This window comes from Maniola hyperantus, chromosome 12 (genome assembly GCF_902806685.2).
Source record: "Maniola hyperantus chromosome 12, iAphHyp1.2, whole genome shotgun sequence".
Taxonomy (NCBI): Eukaryota; Metazoa; Arthropoda; class Insecta; order Lepidoptera; family Nymphalidae; genus Maniola; species Maniola hyperantus.
Genome location: NC_048547.1, coordinates 3,232,525 through 3,254,189, shown reverse-complemented (window position 1 = coordinate 3,254,189; position 21,665 = coordinate 3,232,525). Strand labels below are relative to the sequence as shown.

The 21,665-nt window shown below is 39.0% G+C and overlaps 3 protein-coding genes across 3 annotated transcripts; 1 reads left to right on the top strand and 2 right to left on the bottom strand.

Moving 5' to 3' along the window:
* Nucleotides 1-1,569: 1,569 nt before the first annotated feature.
* On the bottom strand, nucleotides 1,570-12,286 carry LOC117986998 (carbonic anhydrase 3-like). Its single transcript, XM_034973961.2, has 8 exons — nucleotides 12,220-12,286; nucleotides 11,591-11,709; nucleotides 10,528-10,611; nucleotides 9,970-10,000; nucleotides 8,201-8,368; nucleotides 5,599-5,846; nucleotides 2,084-2,293; nucleotides 1,570-1,696 (listed from the first exon to the last, which is right to left on the bottom strand). Exons 1-8 carry the CDS (start codon nucleotides 12,284-12,286, stop codon nucleotides 1,589-1,591), a joined length of 1,035 nt encoding a protein of 344 aa, XP_034829852.1. The 3' UTR covers nucleotides 1,570-1,588.
* A 789-nt stretch (nucleotides 12,287-13,075) lies between these two features.
* On the bottom strand, nucleotides 13,076-15,010 carry LOC117986994 (MYCBP-associated protein-like). Its single transcript, XM_034973957.2, has 2 exons — nucleotides 14,471-15,010; nucleotides 13,076-14,312 (listed from the first exon to the last, which is right to left on the bottom strand). The coding sequence occupies exons 1-2, from the start codon at nucleotides 14,968-14,970 to the stop codon at nucleotides 13,079-13,081; spliced, it is 1,734 nt and encodes a 577-aa protein (XP_034829848.1). The 5' UTR covers nucleotides 14,971-15,010; the 3' UTR covers nucleotides 13,076-13,078.
* A 185-nt stretch (nucleotides 15,011-15,195) lies between these two features.
* On the top strand, nucleotides 15,196-21,503 carry LOC117987179 (carbonic anhydrase 1-like). Its single transcript, XM_034974137.1, has 6 exons — nucleotides 15,196-15,285; nucleotides 16,054-16,272; nucleotides 18,318-18,478; nucleotides 18,923-19,009; nucleotides 20,385-20,612; nucleotides 21,210-21,503. The coding sequence occupies exons 1-6, from the start codon at nucleotides 15,258-15,260 to the stop codon at nucleotides 21,501-21,503; spliced, it is 1,017 nt and encodes a 338-aa protein (XP_034830028.1). The 5' UTR covers nucleotides 15,196-15,257.
* The last annotated feature ends 162 nt before the right edge of the window (nucleotides 21,504-21,665 follow it).

Sequence of the window (21,665 nt, the reverse complement as noted above, 5' to 3'; positions counted from 1 at the left end):
TGCCAGATTTTTCCCTTTACTTGTGCCATAAGATATTGCTACCTGCCAAATTTCATGATTCTAGGTCAACGGGAAGTACCCTATTGGTTTTTTCCCCTTGACGGATCAGCGGACAGACAGCGAAGTGATCCTCTATGGGTTCCTTTTTTCCTTTCGAAGTACGGAACCCTAAAATTACCTTTATAAAGGCGACGATCTCTTGATTTATTTCAAAGACAGGAGGTCAGTGCTTGTTGTTTAGGTACCTACCTAACTATGGACTTACCAAAATGACAAACGACTTTTGCCTGTTTCTGATGGTCTGGACCATCTTTACCACAAGGGCATGCGGAGCACGATAGTTAACGATCTCAAGTTGGGACTTAAAATGTACTTAGCGCTTTCTTATGATCAAGGTATACCTACTGTCGCTAAGGCATCAATATCTGGGGAGCAACTATTTTATCCATACCTACTGATATTATAAATGCGAAAGTGTGTCTGTCTGTCTGTCTGTACCGTCTGCGTACAGGTGCCAGGCCGGCACCACGGAGGAGCATCAGCGGGGATCTCAGCTGTGCTAGTGACATCTAGCCCCCAAGTGGGGAGAGTGAGCTTAAGGGGCAAGGAGGAGACAAAATAATTTGTAGGGAATCAAGAAGGCACCCCGGGAAAACGCCAAGAGCTAGTACCGAATGGGCGCCCTCCCGCGATTAGGCCCATGTAACCGAGAGGTCGGTGGGGCCATGGGAGGTGGAAGGTTGTCCGTCTGCTAGATTTTGTAGTGTGTCTGCTGTAGTGCGCGCGCTTCTATGTAGTTCTATAGTTCACAGATTTTGCGGAAAAAAACATACGGAAATTCACCGTGGTGCGCCCTAGCTCTTAAATTCTTTTAGGGATAAATTCTTAAATGCTGATTTTAAAACGCATCACAACTCGCCGCACCATCCATCGCGCTAGTTCTGACTCTGATGCTGCGTATAAAGCTTATTTTACACTACGGGATATAAATTATATTACAGTCCGCTCAAACTGTGGAAGGCTTCATTCAAGGTGTGGCGGTTGCCACAGATGCAACTAGATGGCGCTGTTCAATCGATAAGATTTCATGACGTAGTCCCGAACAAATGTACCGCCAACAATACACGCACTGACGGAGTTTTCTTCAATTTGGACTATATATAGAAGTTTCAAGACACAACCGTCGGCCCAGCTGGCGCTACCGATCACAACCAACCGCTCGGTGGGAGATCTCCCTTTGCTACGGTCGAGCTTGCACACCGCTCCCGTACAAATGTTACAACAATTCGCATAGGGTTAAAAATTGGTACAAATGTTTCGAACATCAATATAAATATATAAATTTATATCCCGTAGTGTGAGATAAGCTTCACTCGTGCAACCTGAGAAAGGACTCGCCATTTTTTTGAAACAAAGCATGGTGAGTCCTTTCCCAGATTGTACGCATAACCTACATGGACAGACTTGGACATAGGTTTCTTAAAATGATGCCGTCTGTCCACGCCTGTCCAAGGAGCCTGTTGGATACGATAAAAAGAGGTAGGGGATTTAAAAACAGGTAAATGTTATTTTAATCATTATTTTTTATTTAATCAAAAAAATAGACCTTCCTATCGTTAAGGGGTTGCGGTTGTCGGATGAAAGACCCCCTATACTCCCCTTCGCCAATCAAATTGAACACAATATCCATCGTTTCCTGAAAAAAGGCATTTATTTAAAACTAGCTGATGCCCGCGACCTTGTCCGCGTGGAATTAGGTTTTTTAAAAAATCCCGTGGGAACTCTTTGATTTTCCGGGATCAAATAGCCTAGCCTAGCCTAGCCTATGTCACTCTCCAGGTATTTGTCTATACTCATGCAAATCACGTCAATCCGTTGCACCGTTGCGACGTGATTGAAGGACAAACCAACAAAACCGATTGACGTGATTTTTTGCATGGTTATAGGTAAAGACCTGGAAAGTGACATAGGCTACTTTTTATCCCGGAAAATCAAAGAGTTCCCATGGGATTTATAACAAAACTTAATTCCACGCGGACGAAGTCGCGGGCATCAGCTAGTAAATAAATAAATAAAATCTTACCCTAGTAACAGGCAAGGCTCTAGCCCTGACCAGCCACAAGACATTTTCAGAGCACGGTGGCATTGTCAGGGAACCCTGGTAGACGACGTATTTCTTCAGTGGTGGGTTGAAATACATCAATGGTGTGGGTGGCAGGCCAGCTTCCATGTTGCGTGAATGTCTTGCCATCTGAATAATCTCGTTCAGCCCCTGTTGCGTTTCGTTACTATACTGTGGAAACAAATAAAGTTCAAAACTAAAACTCGCAAGACGACTGTGGACGCCTATCAATCGCGGTTCTTAGCCATAGCTTACGGACGCGTCCCATAGTTTGTTTCACGCTTTAACCTTGTGTTTTGTTTATTTATTTATTTTAAATAGTTATAGTAGGGTAGGGCGGGGCTTAAAGGTCCGCGGGTATAAAGGTCCACCATAAGTATCTAAAAAACTAGCGGTATATCTTGCGTTCTAACTATGTACGCGGAAAGAAGAGAGCGCGGGAGGTGTAACGGGGCATCGCCGGCAGTCGAGCAGCGTCGCTAGCCGGAGATATACGACTACATCTAAAAATTTTAACGTAAGTAAATTTTTTCATCATTTTACTTTTTAGTTTCGAGCAGTGGTTTTTCGTTTATCACACCTAAACATAATTTATTAGTATAAGTGATTTATTTGTTTTTCACGATTTATTATTAGTTTTAGGCTCGGTTTAACGGTTATTTCGTTATAACCTCTAAAAATATTTACACGTGGTTGGGGCAAAAAGGTCCAATGTGGACCTTTTAGCCCCTCATTAATATGAGGGTTAATAAAGACTTTTTTGTTTCAGTATGCGCAACTATAAAAGAAAATCGGATCGTGGTACTAAATCTGTTGAGTTGATGCAACGGGCAGCAGAATTAGTTATCAATCAAAATAAAATTAAAATAATATAGAGATACCAAGACATGTTGATTATGTTAATTTTTTGAAGTTAATAATTAAAGAAGATTTTAATTTTTGTGTTACGGTTAAAGAAGTATATTTTGTTTTATAAAAAAATGTTTGTTAAAAGTTTTTAAAAGATTATGTAAGATTAGTTATAAGATTTTAAATTCAGGCTATGTCAACATTCATAATGAATAGTGCTGTCTTGTTTAATTGTATTCTTCAATAGAGACTGATTAGTGATTAAGCTCAACAAAGTTAGAAATTATTAGTTCGACTGTTACTGTTGTAATACATTTAGAAAAAAATAAATTTTGTTTGGTAAAATTATATTTTCTTTTAGAATAGAGACTTCTTAAATAATATGTAAGTATCTTGGAATTATAATAAAGTTTTTGGTTTGTTTAAAAATTAAAATATTTTTAACTTTTCGTTTTTGGAATAAAAATAAACGACTGAATTTTATTGAACCAAATATTGTTTTAGTTCCATAAAATCGATTTTAAATAAAAATTAAATACTGGACCTTTTTGCCTCCTGCCTGTCCCTTTGTACCCCTACTATGGGGCAAAAAGGGACAGACGACAAGGTCTAAAAAAGTTGTAGAAACACATATTTCTATTATAATAATTCAACTGAAAATTGAGTCAAACATACTCAGATAACTGTTTGTTTGATTAGTGTTATTTATTTTGATATAGTAGAGTCAGTTTTCACAGTATTATTCGAAATAGTCAAATTGGACCTTTAAGCCCCGCCCTACCCTACCTAGCTGTAAATTATTAACTATTCATATCTTATGTTTGGGAAGGCACTGGCCCCTAAGACACGGGATTTCCTAGTTTAGGGGTCAGGATTCCAGAGAGTTGATTACTGTACTGAGTTGTTTAAATAAATAAATATTAAAAAAAAAACCCGCCTATTACTTAGAAGTCTCATTACAGACAAACGATTCTAGACAGAGCCCGCGAGTGCCATTTCATCATGTCGAAAGCCACCCTGATCCAAACTTCATAGTCGCTGATCGTTCTTCCCTGTGTTGGGGACAATATACGCAGATAAACTTTCAGCTTTTATAAAATAATGCTGGTCCTTGCAGGCTCAGTCCATTCATATTTTTCTGAATTTATTAAATCAACTACATACAAACAGTGTTGTGACTGATTGACAGACAAATGTAAATGTACAGCCTAGACCAGTTGATCTAGAGACTTGATTTTTTTTGCATATTGGTTCTTTCTTAAACGCAAACCCGCACTAAAAAGGATTTAAGAAATTTCAACGGATCCTTATAAACCTGAATCTAGTTATTTAGCCGTTATAGAGGCCTTTGCATATTATAGGAGCTAGTTATCGCGCTAAGCCAAAGCGCGTTTTACGACCGCACATCGACAGCACTACGAGTGTATATTAATTATTATGTAAGTAGGTACTTATGTCAAAATTTATCAAGATATAAAAAAATTAAGGTTTGGATAATATAAGTTTAGATATTTTTTTTATTACCAACGTAAAGAATGTTGAATAAATCCAATTTAAACACAGCAAAAAACCACGAAGGTTTAAAAAGTGTGTCATTCCGTCTACTTCTTAATACATAATAATAGTGCTTCTATAAACAATTTACATTGTTTATAAAAGTTAAAGTAGTGTATGAAACTCTACTTAATTAGGTAGCTGTTAAAACACTCGTATGAACACTATTAAAAACCTCGTCTGCTGCGGCTCGGTATTTAAACTCACACTCCTGTTATAATACCTCTATTATGCAACCGTTTCATAAACTAGGTAAGATATTAGTACTATTATTACACACTATGAAAACACAAAACCAAATCTTAACATAACATATATACGTAGGTCGTAGACACAGTAGAGTAGACAATCTGAAATAATTTGTGAATTGAAATATACTAATTTTCATACAATTACATAATACTCGTATATGCTTGGCGATGTTTTATGATGCTGTGGAAAGCTGTAGTTGCAGTACGTCTGATAAGACCCTTAGACGGGATAGTTAAATGAGCTTTTCCAGTATAAAAGAGCAAAAATAAGCCAGTATTCTAATGAATTTAACTTCAAAGTTATATCTAAGTATTTAATCTTGACAGACACTTGTCAAAAGTTAGTTTGCGGAAAGGGATTTTAAATATTATATCCATCTGACCTTGTCAAGAAAATTTCATATTCTGTGACAAGATTTTTACTTACTTATCTAAAACGAATTAAGTAGGTACCTAGGTCTACTTACTTATCTTTCCGGGTGAAAAAGTTTTCGTGGCTTAGAGTTAGGCTATAACTTTGTTACCTGTCTACCTATAGGTAAAAATAATTTAACAACAATTTCGAATTCGGACCTGACTGGACGGACTAATACCTACCTAATAATAATTTGTCAAATAGTGCCAAGTTGTTTATTATTGATTACTGATACTGAATAATTGATAGAACCAAAATAGAATATTGGCTTTATTCAACAAAATAGTAGTTAGGTACCCACATACAAGATTGCAGACATATTAATATTTAGAATGTTTTAATGTCATAATATACATCGTCTATAAGTTGAAAACCTTAATAATATATAAGGAGGTCATATCATTTACCTTGTAAAGATTAACGATGCCAAGTATCGCCTGGGCGTCCCGAGGCGTGGCATTGATTGCGCTGTCAAACGTTTTGTACTCTGCCGATATGTGGACAACTTGGCTCTCCAGGGGGTATTGTAGACCCCCTATTCGATGCTCGGAGGGCCAGCGGAGGATTATCGAGTGGAACAAATAGCGGCGACTGTGTGCAGCGCCGCCGTATACGACGGGTTGACGCTCGTATTCCCATTCGCCGTACAGGATAACTGAAATTAGTGAAAATTTAATTTCGGGCGTCGTCGATAACATTCTAACAGAACGGAATAAACGGAATTTCCTCGTATTGTTGACTGGAATTGAAATGAATGGACGTATTTGTGATTTCACATAGATGTGGTGGGTGGGTTGAATGCAATGAAACTATGAATAGAATGTGTATGACACTCTATACTTAGAATTAGATAAAGCTGGTCGCATATTAAGTACTAGGATGTCCGCGACTTCGTCCGCGTGGATTTAGGTTTTTAAAAATCCCGTGGGAACTCTTTGATTTTCCGGGATAAAAAGTCTAAGCCTATGTCCTTCCCCGGGATGCAAGCTATCGCTGTACCAAATTTCGACAAAATCTGGATGGGCCGTGAAAGGCTAGCAGGCAGACAGACAGACAGACAGACAGACGGACAGACAGACAGACACACTTTTGCATTTATAATATTAGTAGGTACATATGGATTGTAAGAATTTTTATTTCATAGGATGAGCCTCTGCACACCCCGCACAGTACAAAAATTTTGCTCCTGCTGAAAATCTGAGCTAGCTCTCTGGTTTTAAGCAAAGTAAGATGATGGGGAATGTATATGAAACCTGGACGTAAGGTCAACAGAAATCTGTCAGTTGAAACTTAGCATCAGCTGTTAGGACTCAATGCTAGAAATTAAAATCCGGATTGTCAGGGTTTTCCGTACCTACTACTCTTAGAGTAGTACAGAAAACACAGCCTATGTTTGTGATTGGTTGGTTACTCAAAATGGTTAACGCCCGCTGGTTTTTTGTCTTTTTCATTTGTATGGGATTTCGTAACAGAGAGAGGTTTATACTAACTACTCTTCGTTGTTAGAGGACCTGTAGTGAAAATACATCGGTATAAATGACAAGATATGGTCAAGCGAACAAAATTTTTCACGGTTTAGAAACCAAATAAATCAGCGCCACCTCTTAGACACTAATGAACGACCCGTTTGAAATTCCAACGTCACTGAGGTTGCATTGGTGCATAATTAACATTTACGCACCAACGAGTCGGTGCCATTTTGTTTGTTCAATAACCATGTCCATAAAATCCATACTGAAAGTGTGTCTGTCTGGCTGCTAGCTTATTACGGCTCAACAGTTCAACCGATTTTGACGAAATTTGGTTTTTATCCCGGAAAAACAAAGAGTTCCCACGGGATTTTTAAAAACTAAATCCACGCGGACGAATTCGCGGGCATCCTCTAGTAATATATAAATCAATGTGTTTTTTTTTAAATTATCAACATAAAGAATGTTTAACAAGTCCACTTTAGACACAGCAAAAAAAACCACCAAGGTTAAATATAATTTCGAGTGTGGAAATTAGAGTAGGAATTGGAATGATGAAAAGGTAAATGAATTTCAGGTATTTATAGAGTGTAATTATTCACAACGAAACTATGAATGGAAAGTATTCTGCGACATGCTATTTAGGAGTTCCTATTTCCTTATGAACGAAGTTTCCTCGTAACTATTCAAAGCTGTGTACGGTGGAGCTATACAAGATTCATAAAGGAGCGTGGATTTGAATAGCTCACACCCATGTATGTCAAGTCAACTGGTAGAAATCCCTGTGTGTAGTTTTTTTTTTTTTTAAAGAATATTAGCCTTGTTAAATGACTAATATTCCCCTTTTCTCTCCAACTAAGCGTCAGCAGGCTTGTGCTAGGAGTAGGTACGACAATAGTGCAACGGGCGGGGTTTGAACCGTCGACCTTTCGGTTTTCAGTCCACTCCTTTACCGGTTGAGCTATTGAGGCTATAAGATTCTATTCTTTCTATTCGCAAACCAACTGCGTTGTGTAGGTATCCCTAATCCTAAAATGATTTTTGCGTTTTTTTATAGATAACTAGGTGATGCCCGCGATTTCGTCCCCGTGAGTTTCGATTTTTAAAATTGCCGAGAGAACTCTTTTATTTTCCGGGATAAAAAGTAGCCTATGTCCTTCCCCGCGATGTAAGCTATCTCTGTACCAAATTTCGTCAAAACCGGTTAAACGGATGGACCGCGAAAAGCTAGCAGACAGACAGACACACTTTCGCATTTCTAATATTATTATGGATATGGATGGTACGGAACCCTTAGTACGCGAGTCGGACTCGCACTTGGCTGGTTTTTTGAAAACATTTTCAAATTGAATTTTTAATGTTTTTTGAAAACATGTTTATGATTGGTTTATTACTCAAACCGCCCACTGAGTTTTTCGTCTCTATCATTTGTATGGGAATTAACATAAGTGATTACGTGACAGAGAGAGCACTGTACCTGTACTAACTACTTTCCGTGGATAGTGTACAACAGAATTAGCCACAATATGAAATATCTCACTTCTTTTCGGATTAGTTTTCAACGTGAGGCTTTTCGGGACAATGTCGTAGTTGAGGAAAGAGAGCTGTCTGCATCCCTTGGCCTTTATCAGTCCCACAGCTGGGAGGTCCACTGGCGACTGGGAATGACCTCCGCACTCTGGATACTGTTTATACCAGTTGGATTGGTCTATAAATGTAAAATTATTTTTAAACTGTAATATGATGATGATTTAGAAATTTAGAAATTCCATGGAAACTCTTTGGTTTCCTGGCATAAAAGCTCAATGAAACCACTGACCTAATTTGACATTGGTTGGTTCTACATTGCTGCTTTGTTGAGTGATATCGAAATAAATTTTCATAGAAAACTTTCAATGGAAACAAAATAAAATCAATGTCAAATGAGCTCGGTGGCTGCCATTTAGTGTTAGCGAATTATTAGCACCATGTTAGCGAATCTGTCAGTTATTATCTTTAACTATATCCATGTAAAATATCACGTCGATCCACGTTGTTCCGTTGCAGCGTGATTGAAGGACAAAAGAACATACTTTCGCATTTAAAGCTCTATTCCGGAAAAGATTCAGTTTATTTGGTCCATAAAAAATCGGTCTGGATACATAAACCACATTCAAGAAATTGTTATTTTTTGCACTTACAGTCTTTCCGCGAAAAATAATATAATTCGAAAGGAATATTTCTTCTGTCTTTCGTGAACCCCGTGTGGATTTCAGACGTAATAAGTCGAGATCACGTTTTTTGAGCCATAATAAAGGTAATATGTTATGGGAATACATTGATTTATGTGGAATCTACTGTGTGATTACAGTTCACACGTAGCACACGCCGAATCAGGTCACAGATCAAAGAAAGTAAAGATTATTATTCAAAAAAGTCGAAATATTTACCTACCTTGATAGCTCCAACGTTTAATTTGTTTCAGCAAACATTCATTTTTATCAACACCTGGAAAATTAACAGTTCAGTATCAGATAAATATATATTTAGTAAAAACCGGCCAAGTGCAAGTCAGGCTCGCACAACGAGGGTTCCGTACTACAGTCGTAATTTTTCGACATTTTGCACGATAACTCAAAAACTATAATGCATAAAAATAAATAAAAATCTGTTTTAGAATGCACAAGTAAAGCCCTTTCATATGATACCCCACTTGATATATAGTTATCTTACTTCGAAAATTTAAAATACTAATTATTAGTTCATCACCACAATTTAATTTTTGTGTGATGTAACCACAAATATATATAATAAATAAGGGTTCCGTTTTTCCTTTTGAGGTACGGAACCCTAAAAAATAGGTCTTCTTCTTCTTCTTCTCGAGCCCAAAAAGCCGCAACCGCGATCTTAAAGGTAGCCGTTGTGGTGAAAAGATTAGTCAGCCTACTGATTTTGTTCATGTAGTAGATGATTCCAGGGACGCCGGGTGCTTGTGATCGGTATAAAACTAAGGACCACGCAGGGAGGCTTTTTTCATGTCCCAAAAATTAGGTAAGTATACGCTAGGTATGTACCTACGTTACTTAGACATTCTAACTTTTTTAGGAACCTTTTTCATTACTAAGTACCTAACCTAAGGTACCTACTTACTTATTTAATACCTAAGTACAAAATAAAATACTAAGCAGGTAAAATGAGTTACCTATATGAAAAAACCATTGTAATAGGTAGCTAGGTAACTACTTGAAATTAATGTCAAATGACAATAGGGTAGGCACCCTTATCGGAGACATAACCCTAAAAAGTAGAATGGAAAATTTAGGTACTTACCTAGCTTTGTCGGCGTCGTTGTCTGGATCTGCTAAAAAGGTAAGAAATGTTGGAAATGTCTGATATTGTCAAAAATTGGTACAGTCAGTAATTTCGCGATATTTGTGATATCAATTATAATGCAAATCACTCACCATAGATTAAACGCTAAAATATTTTGTGTTAATAGGTATTGTTATTACAGTATAATATGAAGTGCGTGATGGAGAGAGCTATGCTTGGAGTTTCTCTACGTGATCAAATCAGAAATGAGGAGATCCGTAGGAGAACTAGAGTAACCGACATAGCTCAACGGGTTGCGAAGCTGAAGTGGCAATGGGCAGGGCACATAGTTCGTAATACCGATAGACGTTGGGGTCCCAAGGTGCTGGAATGGCGACCTCGCACCGGAAGACGCAGCGTTGGAAGACCCCTCACTAGGAGGACGGACGACATCAGACGAGTCGAAGGCGTGACAAGACCGTGGCGTGTGGAAGGCCCTACAAGAGAACTATGTCCAGCAGTGGACGTCTATTGGTTGATGATGATGATAATATGAAGTAAGAAATAAAAACTAACGAAATGGCGTGTATGTCTTGACCACGGTTTTGTACTGCTTTGAGGAAATTCCGGTGGCAAGTGCAACACCCACACTGTCTTCGGCTAAAATTAAATTGCTAAATGGGTATAAAAGTGGGAAATCTGTGGAAAGTCTACAGGGACGTCCTTAGAACTCCGTAGAAGTACGGCGAATGCGGCGTGCGACGCGTCTTGCGATTAACTTCAAGAAAGACTATTCTATTAGCGCGAACTATACGGGCGGGGAAAATCGTAGCCGCAAGATAATTCCATAGTCTAGCACATTCTTGGTAGGTAGGTATACGTACTGTATTTTAATATTATTATTGTTGTTATTCTTTTTACGCGCGATTGTGCACTGAATACTGATTCGCCTTGGTAATATCTACTTTTGTTTGTTTAGGACTGAGACGGCGCGGTTGAACGATAATATGTTAGTCCTCTTTGGCTTCACTCGAGCATGTTATTACCGATTGTATCAAAAATAAACTGAAATACCACAGACTATACCTTCTGCTAGAAGCGGTGATAGCTTAGTGGTTAAAGTTCGATTCGGGCACGCACTTCTAACTTTTCGGAGCTATGTGCGTTTCAACTTTCAAGCTATTAAAATATCACCTGCTTTAACAGTGAAGGAATCCATCGTGTGGAAACCTCACGTGGTACCGAGTTCGAATTGCAGGTCGGGTCAAAAAAAAATTGGGGTTTTTGTCAAGATTTTTGGCGGTGTAACATCCCTGGGCTTCGGAAAGCCGTTGGCCTTGCGTTAGTTAGATCCTGTTATACCAAATTTCTGCTCTATCGGAATAACAATGAAAGTATCTAAGGAAATAGAGAGTACACAGAATACATACTTGTGCATTTTCAATATTATTATCTACATTATCCACTGTAATACAAAGTCCGCCAATCGGGAATTGGCAACTTGGCAACAACAAACTGACCCGTGCTCCGGGTTGATGATGTGCTCCTATCCTTTGAGATTGACTGCTGTGGTCGAAATTCGGTCAGGAGAACATTATTACAAAGACTGTAGGTATATAAACTTTTGCTAAAATTGTACCTTTCCACTTCCAAAAATCATATTTTTGTCATGAGCTTCATTGTTGAGCTGTCGTTGAATATCGTCTGCATCGTCGAAAAGAGTATTAGCTCGAGGGGAGGTTTGGTCCTTTGTATTTTCTGTTGAGAAAGTAAAATTGTATTAAGATGTTAGTCTAGTCGATAGTCAAGTCTAGAAGCTGAAGTGGCAATGGGTAGTGCACACACTTAGTTTTAAAAACCGATAGCCGTTCCCACGACGATTCCCAAGTTCCTGGAATGGCGACCTCGCTTCGGATGACCGCAGTCGCAGTGTTTGTAGACCCCTTCAGGGAGCAATACCTTTTATTTACCAACTAGCTTATGCTCGCGACTTCGTCCATGTGGACTATACAAATTTCAAACCCCTATTTCACCCCCCTACGTCATAATAGCTATCTGCATGTGAAATTTCAGCCCGATCAGTAGTTTGAGCTGTGCGTTGATAAATCAGTCAGTCAGTCAGTCAGTAAGTCACCTTTTCCTTTTATATATTTAGATTTCACTTTTATTTTGTTATTTAAAATACCGTAATAAGCTAATAACAGCGAATTACTTTATTACATAATAACTAATTAATTATTATTATTAATATTAATTTAACGAACTGACCCTTATAGCCATGAATTGTTATGATGAATATCAAAGTATAAAAAACGATTCCTGTATGAAACACCATACACTCAACACATACACATTTTTTTTATTTCATACTATAATTATTTTACAAAATTCCTACTGGTAGGTACAAATTTAACGGATTTTGTGGCTATTGCGGCTTGCAGAACTGGGCAGGGCAAAAGCCAAAAATATACATCGATGGCCAAAAAGAATATAACAGGAAAGCAGAAGCAGTATTTTGGTTTTTAGAAGGTTTTTTGTGGATTTTTCGTATTTTACACTTCCCTCTTTGCCCTACGCTACTACTATCAGTCATGTCAGTTGTGTCAGTCAATCAAAGTGTATTACAGATTTAATCAACACAACAATCCAAACTTTTGAACACAACTTTTAAGATAGGTTTTAGTGGTTTTAACCGATGGTTTTAACATCATATACTTAGTATGGTTTTAACATCGATGGGTTTTAAGCTTTAACCATCATGGTTATAAAACTAAATGAAAAAATTACTACTGAATTAATGAAAATACTTAATAAGCATGAAACTTAAAAACGATGTGCTATCCTACAAATAGAACATCAGAAAAATATAACCATCTAGAATGTACCTACTATATAAATGTTTTAAAAAGAGGAACGAACGTCTCGTTAATGAAAGTGACATTAACATCATAAGAGTCGTAATGAGAATAATTTCGTAACTTTGAAGCTTGTAATTGAAAAACTTTTCAACAAAAGTTTTCTGTATTTGCAAAATAATAATTATGTTGAGAATAACAATTTTAATTTTTAATGGCTTAAGCTTGGCAATAAATAGGTCAAGACCAAACAATAATTATAATAATAATAACTAAGTTCTGCAAAAATCAAATTGGATCCATCGATTTAAATCCAAACTACTAAGAACTCCAGAACATAATTCTATGGCAATGCCAAGATGTTCATACATGCGTAAGTAAAATATGTGACGAACAATAGAGGAGTTGGAAAAAGGCATTAACTTCTCTGGCTGAGAAACAGTGCTCTCTTTTGATTCTTGACTTATGTCATAAAACAATTCTGGAATATGCGTATATTCTTTGTCAAATTTATCAGCCAATTGTCCAAGAATTTGTCGTACAGCTTCAAGCTTCTGTGCACAAAGATCGTTCTCTTCATACCACGGTTTTAATAATTCCCTGTAGGAACTTCTCAAGAATTTGTAATATGTCATTCTCTCGTCGAACCCCTGATTGATCATCGCTGCTCGCCAACTGTTAGTTGATAGGTCCCAAAGTTCTCCAGGAACCATTTCTGCATACACATCTTTCATTTTCTCAACTTCAGTCTGATGGTAGAAACATACAGGATTTTTCATAACAAAGAAATCAGCTTCCAGAAACATTTTCTCGTAAGGATAAAGTTGAGGCTCATCACTTGTAGACTTTATTATTATTTCTCCGATCAAATCTCTAGCAATATTTGTAAGCACATTAGCATAGATAAGGTTTTCCAATTTTTCAGTTTTCTTTTTGATTTTTGCTAGGTTCTCTACGGAATCAGCATACAAATTTACAATGAGTTGATTTTCAAGCGAATCGAAAAAAGAGATATTCAAAAATATCAACTGCCAGCTCTCCTCGTAAGTTCCAGGTTCATTAGACATGAAAGTAAAAGAGACTTCTTGTGATTGTCCGGGACAAATAACGTTTTCATTTTTGTTGAAAAAGAAAACCTGATATTGTGATTCATCTCCGTTTACTCGTTTAACCTTTTTCCAGCAATATCTAAGTGACAGAGTACCAAGATTTTGCAAGTAAAGTTTACTTTGCCCAACTCTACTGACGGGACAGTTAAAATAGTAAGACCAAGAGTCGCAATAATCGTGCCCATAATCACTTTGCATTTTTGTCAAATGACTTAGAGTCTGGTGAGGTATTTCTTTAAAAAATATCGTATCATTTATTCTGACCGCATATACTGAACATAATACTTCCTCAGGGGGCTTATCGTCTGATGAGAAAGTTATATTTGGCAATGGTGGGAGCTTTATTGTAGGTGGTTTAGGTTTAGTGCCAATAACAATCAATTCCTGTAATTCAGACCTGTAAGAAAAAGAAGAATTTCGTGACCTGTGACTATTACAAATACCTAGTGAAACCCATTAAGAAATTGGACAAAAATAGCTGAAATACGTTCGCAAAACTTCATGCACCAAAATATGTTAATAAATTTGTCTCTAGCCTTAATTTGACTGAAATACCTATAAGGATCGATTGTTTTTATAGCCCCTGCGAGATCTTTTTCTCTTTTTTTCTTGTAGCCTTCGTATTCCGAATCTAATTTAGTAAATGGTTTTCTTTGTAAACCTGATATGCCTTTTTCTGTTTCCTGTATGTGTCTCGGGACACCAACATGCCGAATAATAGCTGGGCGACCCATTTCAACTCGTGTTCTCTGTACTTCATACACCGGCTCGCAATAACATTTTTGCTTTAGCCTATCAGGCTGGTCCCATAATGCTCCTCTTACTCCAACCTTTTTCTGAATTTGTGCATGTTCTAATACTGTTTTCTCTTCCTTCTTTTCACGGATCTTTTCACATAAATTCATAACCAGTTCCCCTGTAGTTCTTGCTGTTTTATGAGCTAGATGCTCTGTTTCTTTTTTTCTTATTTTTATCCATTTCTCCCAAATAAGAAGTTCAGGGTCCGGATCGACTGAATCTTGGCACAGAAAAAGCTTGTATTCTTTTTTACTCATTTTATTAATTTAAGGTTTTTAAAATAAGGAAATCAGTGAACTTTTACTGTAATCTTCACAGTAATCTTGCAGATATCGTTGCGATGACAAAAATAATGTAATTTATAGGAATTCAAGGATTTTGCATCTATGACTGTCATTTCTTTCTGTCATCATCGTTGTCTTTGTTATATTTTGTCCATGGCTCACCTAATGGTTTTGTCATATAAATAAGTTGTGTTTTAAGTGAACACCATTTCCACAGGCATTTAAATTTCAGTGCAATTTAAGACTAAATTTGAATAATTATGTTAAAAGCAGCAGTATCTCAAACTCGTAAGTTAATGTATCAATTAAGTGGGTACCCGAAAATTCGATTCGGTTAAACCATTGATGTTGGAATCCCCCGAATTGCCCATTAATTAATCTCTATCGATTCTCCACATATATCTCTCTCTGCTTTTTCTTTCTTCCTGGGTTCTTTTCCGCACTTAGACGTAGCCGTCCGTTGTACGTGAGACCCCAGGTGCGTCTCCTCAGCCTGGGTGCTGCTGGTCCCTTTTGTATGCACCGGGCATCCGAGGGGAAGAGTAATATTCGGGCCGGTGCACCCCGGTAACATGGTTAACAATCTCTCTTCGGGGATATTGTTAGCCAAGGCTAATGACCTGGCAAGGGGAAGGTTTCTCCGCGTGTCCCTCTGACTAGCAGAGGGCACAGCGGACGAGGCGGAGGAAGGGGCGCGGGCGACGTACGTGGAGTGTGCAGTTGTCGCCCCGTCCCCGGGTCGGGAGTCGCACGCACTTGGTCGGTGCGCCTCGGACGTGCGGTGTGGGGACCTCGTGAGCGGGGCCCCGGTGGACGGTCTGCCTCGGCGGATGTCGCTGACTGGGTCGCGGTGGTTTGCTTCGGCGTTCCCGTGACCCAGTCACCAGGCGACGTGCAGGAATGCCGCTGGGTTTTAGTGGGTATCCAGGTCGCCTCTCGGCCGGCGAGTCCCACATACCTTCCCTCCGGTTGGTTGGCTGGCTGGTCAGCTGGCTGGCTTCCAGGAGGGGGGGATGCGTAAACGCATTTCCTTACGTTAGCCTTTTATTTTTTTAGCGGACGAAGATTTTGTAGCACCTGTTGAGGAGAAGAAAGAAGTACCATCTTTTGGAACTCTAGAATACATTCATTATTGGAGTGAATTGGAAGGGAATCTACCATCTCCGATTGATGTGTCTATAACAGGTGCTGTGAAATATACCTGCCCTGATTTGGTTTGGTACAATTTCGATATCTACCCTCACAAAATTAAGCTAACGAACACTGGATATACAGGTTAGAAAAGTATGGGATTTTTAGGAATATCTTTACAATACCTATGCAGTCAGCACCTCTGTAGAATGCATGGCATAGAACTTAGGAATCGACTTAGCTTCAGTATTCATTAGTTCTGTGGTAGAATGCGTACTGTGCTCGGATCTCTCGCATTCATCTCTCGCTCACCCAAATCATGAGGTCATCAAGATCCTCAAGATCAGTAATGCACAGACGAGAGAATCGCAGCCATAATCCCGCCGTGCCACCAAATTCGATACAACTCCAACCTCCACAGGGCGATACTATCGCCGATGATAGTTGGTCGGACTCGTTGCGGTTCCCTCGCCCGTAGAGATAGTGCCTTACAGCGATTACGCACTGCACTTCCGTCATCCGAGTTCTATCCGTCAGTCGTGAGAATACCAGCGATTGTCTACGACATAATATGTCATAAGCTGCCATACAAAACAAAAAGGAACTTATTTTCACGAACTCGGATCGGATGAGTGCGTAACCACCGTTATAGTGATAGGTAAAAGAGAAAGGACTCGCCATATTATAATCTTCTTAATATATGTCTTCTTAGTATGTATATAAAACACAAGTAACTTCTTAGTATATAAAACACAAAAAAAATTGTGTGTCCGTTATAGACTTTGAAACCATCCAACCGATGCATGTCTCATCTGTCCGATAGTTTCAGCTGTGCTTTGATAGATCAGTCAGTCAGTCACCTTTTCGTTTTATATATTATTTAGATAATAATGGTGTAAACTGTAAACATTTAACGCAATTTAGTTTTTCTGGAATTTTTAGTTGAATTATGTCATAAAAATCGCTTAAGTGCGAGTCGGACGCAGTGCTGACGGACGGACGGACAGCGGAGGCTTAGTAATAGGGTCCCGTTGGCATCCTACGAGTACCTGCGGAACCCTAAAAAGGGGTGTTGTGGTTACATTACTTTATTTCTTTTTTTAATTAATTATTATTAGTAGATATGTGCTATGTACCTAGGTACTTACTTGGAAGTAAGGTAACTCAGTAGGTTAAAATATTATCTCGTATAATAAAATAAATTGCTACGTCAAGCTTTAATCTAAACTTTTGGTTGACTTTGCGCTGTATATTATATCTGCCTAGGCCCCTCTGTATATTAAAATCCCTAAAGAACAAACTGATTTATAAAATGAGTCGGAAAGTAAATTAACCTAAATACTACGGGAATATACCTACTTATTACTCGTAATTTTCACCACCATTACCTACTATTAGGTATAGTCTGCCACAGGTTGAGATGGCAATCGGGGTATGAGGCGGGGGAACGCCCCGCACACCCGCACGTCTACCTTCCTTTCATGATTCTAGGTCAAAAGGAAGTACCCTTGACGACCTCCCTGGCGCAGTCGTGAGCGCTGTGGTCTTATTAGTGTGAGGTCCCGGGTTCAATTCCTGGCAGGGGTTTGGAATTTTATAATTTCTAAATTTCTGGTCTGGTCTGGTGGGAGGCTTCGGCCGTGGCTAGTTACCACCCTACCGGCAAAGCCGTGCCGCCAAGCGATTTAGCGTTCCAGTACGATGCCGTGTAGGAACCAAAGGGGTACGGGTTTAATAAAAACTGCCATATCCCTTCTAGGTTAGCCCGCTATCATCTTAGACTGCATCATCACTTACCATCGGCACCTCGATTGCGGGAGAATGACAGCTACAATGTCACGATCGCAATCACCTCTGATTGGTTGACGCTCGCTCACTATTGGCTACAATGCATTGTTGCAACAAGAATCACACAAATTCAGCCAATCAGAACAATTGAGATTGTAATAATGATTGATGCAAGTTTTCCGCAATCGAGGTGCAGGTGAGATTGCAGTCAAGGGCTAACTTGTATCTGAATAAAAAAAAATAAAAAAACCCTATGGGTTTCTTGATAGACAGACAGACAACAAAGTGATCCTATAAGGGTTCCGTTATTACTTTTGAGGTACGGAACCCTAATAAAACTGCCATACTCTTTCCAACTTAGCCTGCTTAGACTGCATCATCTTATATTTTGGTCATTATAGTATTGTTTGGTGCAAAATGGAGAACCGAGAGACCGTATCTAGAAGGGGGGCCGTTTTTGGAGAAACACGTTTTCTCACAGGCTCACTTCCACTGGGGAGCTAACATGATGGAGGGAAGCGAGCATACTGTTGATCAACGCCGGTATCCCGGTGAAATGCAAGTAAGATACGTGTTTTGATGTAAGGTACATATTTCTGGATTGGATCTGTCTGTTGGACAGACCCAGCTGACGCGACTGAAAACTGGCGACGGTATAGTTTCGTTTCAACTAAGAGAGATCTTGAGAGAGGTAAAGAAGTTCTCTGGAAAGATAGTCGACGCATTTTACACCGAGTCGTCGAGTTATCTGTCTGTTTCGCTCGCACTAGCGCAGATAACTCGACGACTCAGTTTAAAATGCGTCGATAGTGCAGTGTTTACTTTTAAAAGATTTAACATAGTTGTGCATGATAGAAAAACCTATGTATATATTATAGTTAGTAAGTTTTATGTTAAAATCGCTAGTAAACCATTCAATAAAAATAAAAAAAAATAGTTCACTCTCGTTATACACCGTATCGTATTCAATAGTCATTTAAGTAGGTACAAAAATCATCTGTTCCAGGCAATTTTCTTTAAATCTGAATACATGACACAAGAAGAGGCGCTGCATCACCCTGACGGTGTGGTGGTGATCTGTTATATTATCAAGGTATTACTTACATTGACGAATTAACCCAGGCGCATGAGATCCTAACCTCGGCTTTCAAATCATGAGAGTCAAAACCTAAATCAGGCTGTAATAATAATTACCTATGTATTGTGTTTCGTACCTAAACAGAGGCGTCTTTACCTATGGTGCAGGGTGTGCGGCGCACACGGGCGCCGGGTCTAAGGGAGCGCCGAGCGCCCTCTAATGCGACACCTCCAAAGATACGTCGATGCCGGCGCTCTCAAAGACCCTGCGCTCGTGTTATGGCCGAAGCCGTCATCATTTAAAATTGCACCATTTGCATCCGAATTTCCGTTTGAAAATATAACTGTTAGTATTTCATTTTGACCCTGCTCCTACTAGACTAGAGGGCGCCAGGGTACTGGTTGCACACGGGCGCCACAAGGGCTAGAGACGCCTCTGTACCTAAATAAGAGCCAGTATGGATTGGCCTGCCCCTGAATATTATGTGATATTATTGTTTGAGTTTTTAAAAAAAAAAAAATACCTAGGGTATGCCTCGCTTCGATCACTCATCGCGCTTATATTTTACATACGATGAATTAATTATTTTCTGTTCAATAAAAAATATGTACCTAATGGTGTTTTTTTTGCTCGGGATGTTATTATCTGAACGCTGATTTCCTTGTTCATTTCAATATGAGTCAAATTGAAGAGAATATGTAATTATATTAAATGGCGATGCGGAAGTTTCTGTGAGAGTTCCCCCTATTAGGTTCCTACTAATAATTGGTCGGTCACTTGTTAGTCTGTTGAAGTGATTGAGAAGTAGAACACAATATCTCCGTTCCGATTCAGTGGACAAGTACCGTTAGTGGTCTTATTACAAAAACCTTAAGTAAACTCGTACAATGGCGCCGATTCTGTTGTCTTTCTTGCCTATCTGCATTTTTTTGTTTTTAATATTGCTAAAAAGGACGGAACATGAATTTTACATTTAACGACTGAATTTTAGTGCACGCTCCAAATTTAAACAAGGTTCCCGACTGGCAACCAAAGTCACAAAGTTTGACAGCTCTAAATTAAATTTAAAAATGTGAAACTGTAGGTAGGTATCTATCTTTTAGGTACCTACTTACATATAATTATTACATCAGTAAGAAGAAGATGCGAATACTCTAAAATTAGGCTGTGCTCAGAATCAGTACCAGTTCCATACCAATAATTGTTTGGATTGGAATAGACGGTAGAACGTCGTTTAAATCCGTCTATCGAGGCACGGAGGAAAAGAAAATGTCAAATTCGGACTTCTAAAGTCGGTCACCCATCCAGTTACCGATCTGGGTCTGCATTATTTTTCACTATAAGTGATGCGCTGTCACAAGGCCCTCACTTCCTCCATGTTCCCTTTCAGTACAGTGTAAACCCAGACAAGCGTCTGCAATGGGTGATAGAAGGATTCCCACGCATACAAGAGGCCCAAACGAACACACGCATCGGACCGTATCCAATGTCACGGCTATTCCCTATGTTCTATGAAGACTACTTCTTGTATTGGGGAAGTTTGACTACCGTGAAAGGAGAGAGCTACACAGTTCGATGGCTCGTTCCACGGATAACTTTGTTTGCTTCCTTTGAACAGGTACCTTATTAACGCCTTGTATTGAACTTACAAGTTCCTTGAATGCTTCTTGAATACTGAGAACTAGTTCATAGATGTAATAGATAGGTAACTTGTAACTTTAAGAACTGCATTGGATATCAATACAGTACGCGGCAGAAAGTAATGTACATCGAAGGAGATAGCAGATTTGTAGAGCATTGTCCTCTGTCGTTGAGACCGACAAAACGTCATAATATAGGTAGATATATGAGTGACAGACACAACGCTCTACGAAGCCGAAATCTATATATATATAAGGAAAAGGTGACTGACTGACTGACTGACTGACTGAATGACTGACTGACTGACTGACTGATCTATCAACGTACAGCTCAAACTACTGGACGGATCGGGCTGAAATTTGGCATGCAGATAGCTATTATGACGTAGGCATCCGCTAAGAAAGGATTTTTGAAAATTCAACTCCTAAGGGGGTGAAATAGGGTTTTGAAATTTTGTAGTCCACGCGGACGAAGTCGCGAGCATAAGCTAGTGTCATTATAAAGGCCGATGTATATTACTTTCTGCCGCGTACTACACTGTACCTACCTATAATAGGTGATTTGTTTTTATAAGATGAAAGAATTCCGAAAACTCTGGGATCCCTGGGACGAACCGAACTTGGGTAATTTCAGACCGTTGCAAGCGAATGAAGGCCGTCACGTATTTTTCATACGTCCGCATTGGAACCAATATAACTCCTTGCTGCCGATACCTCGGGAGCCTGAACCATCAATAGCAATAATTTCTCCAGAATATCAAGCAAAACCTTGGATGTTGCCGCCGCAAAATGCCTACATGCTGCCGGAAAAAGAAACGGAAGAATCTAAAACAAAACAAAACGAAAATATTAATATTGATGATGAATAAAAGTAGGAGACGCCTACCTACCTATAATTATAACTCTAATTTCTATTTTATTAGTCGTAGGTACGCGACAGGTCAAGATGGCAATTCCGAGTCCCTACGTCACGTTGAGTCTATGGCGATCGGGGATGGAACGCCCCGCACACCCGCACACCCGCACAGCCC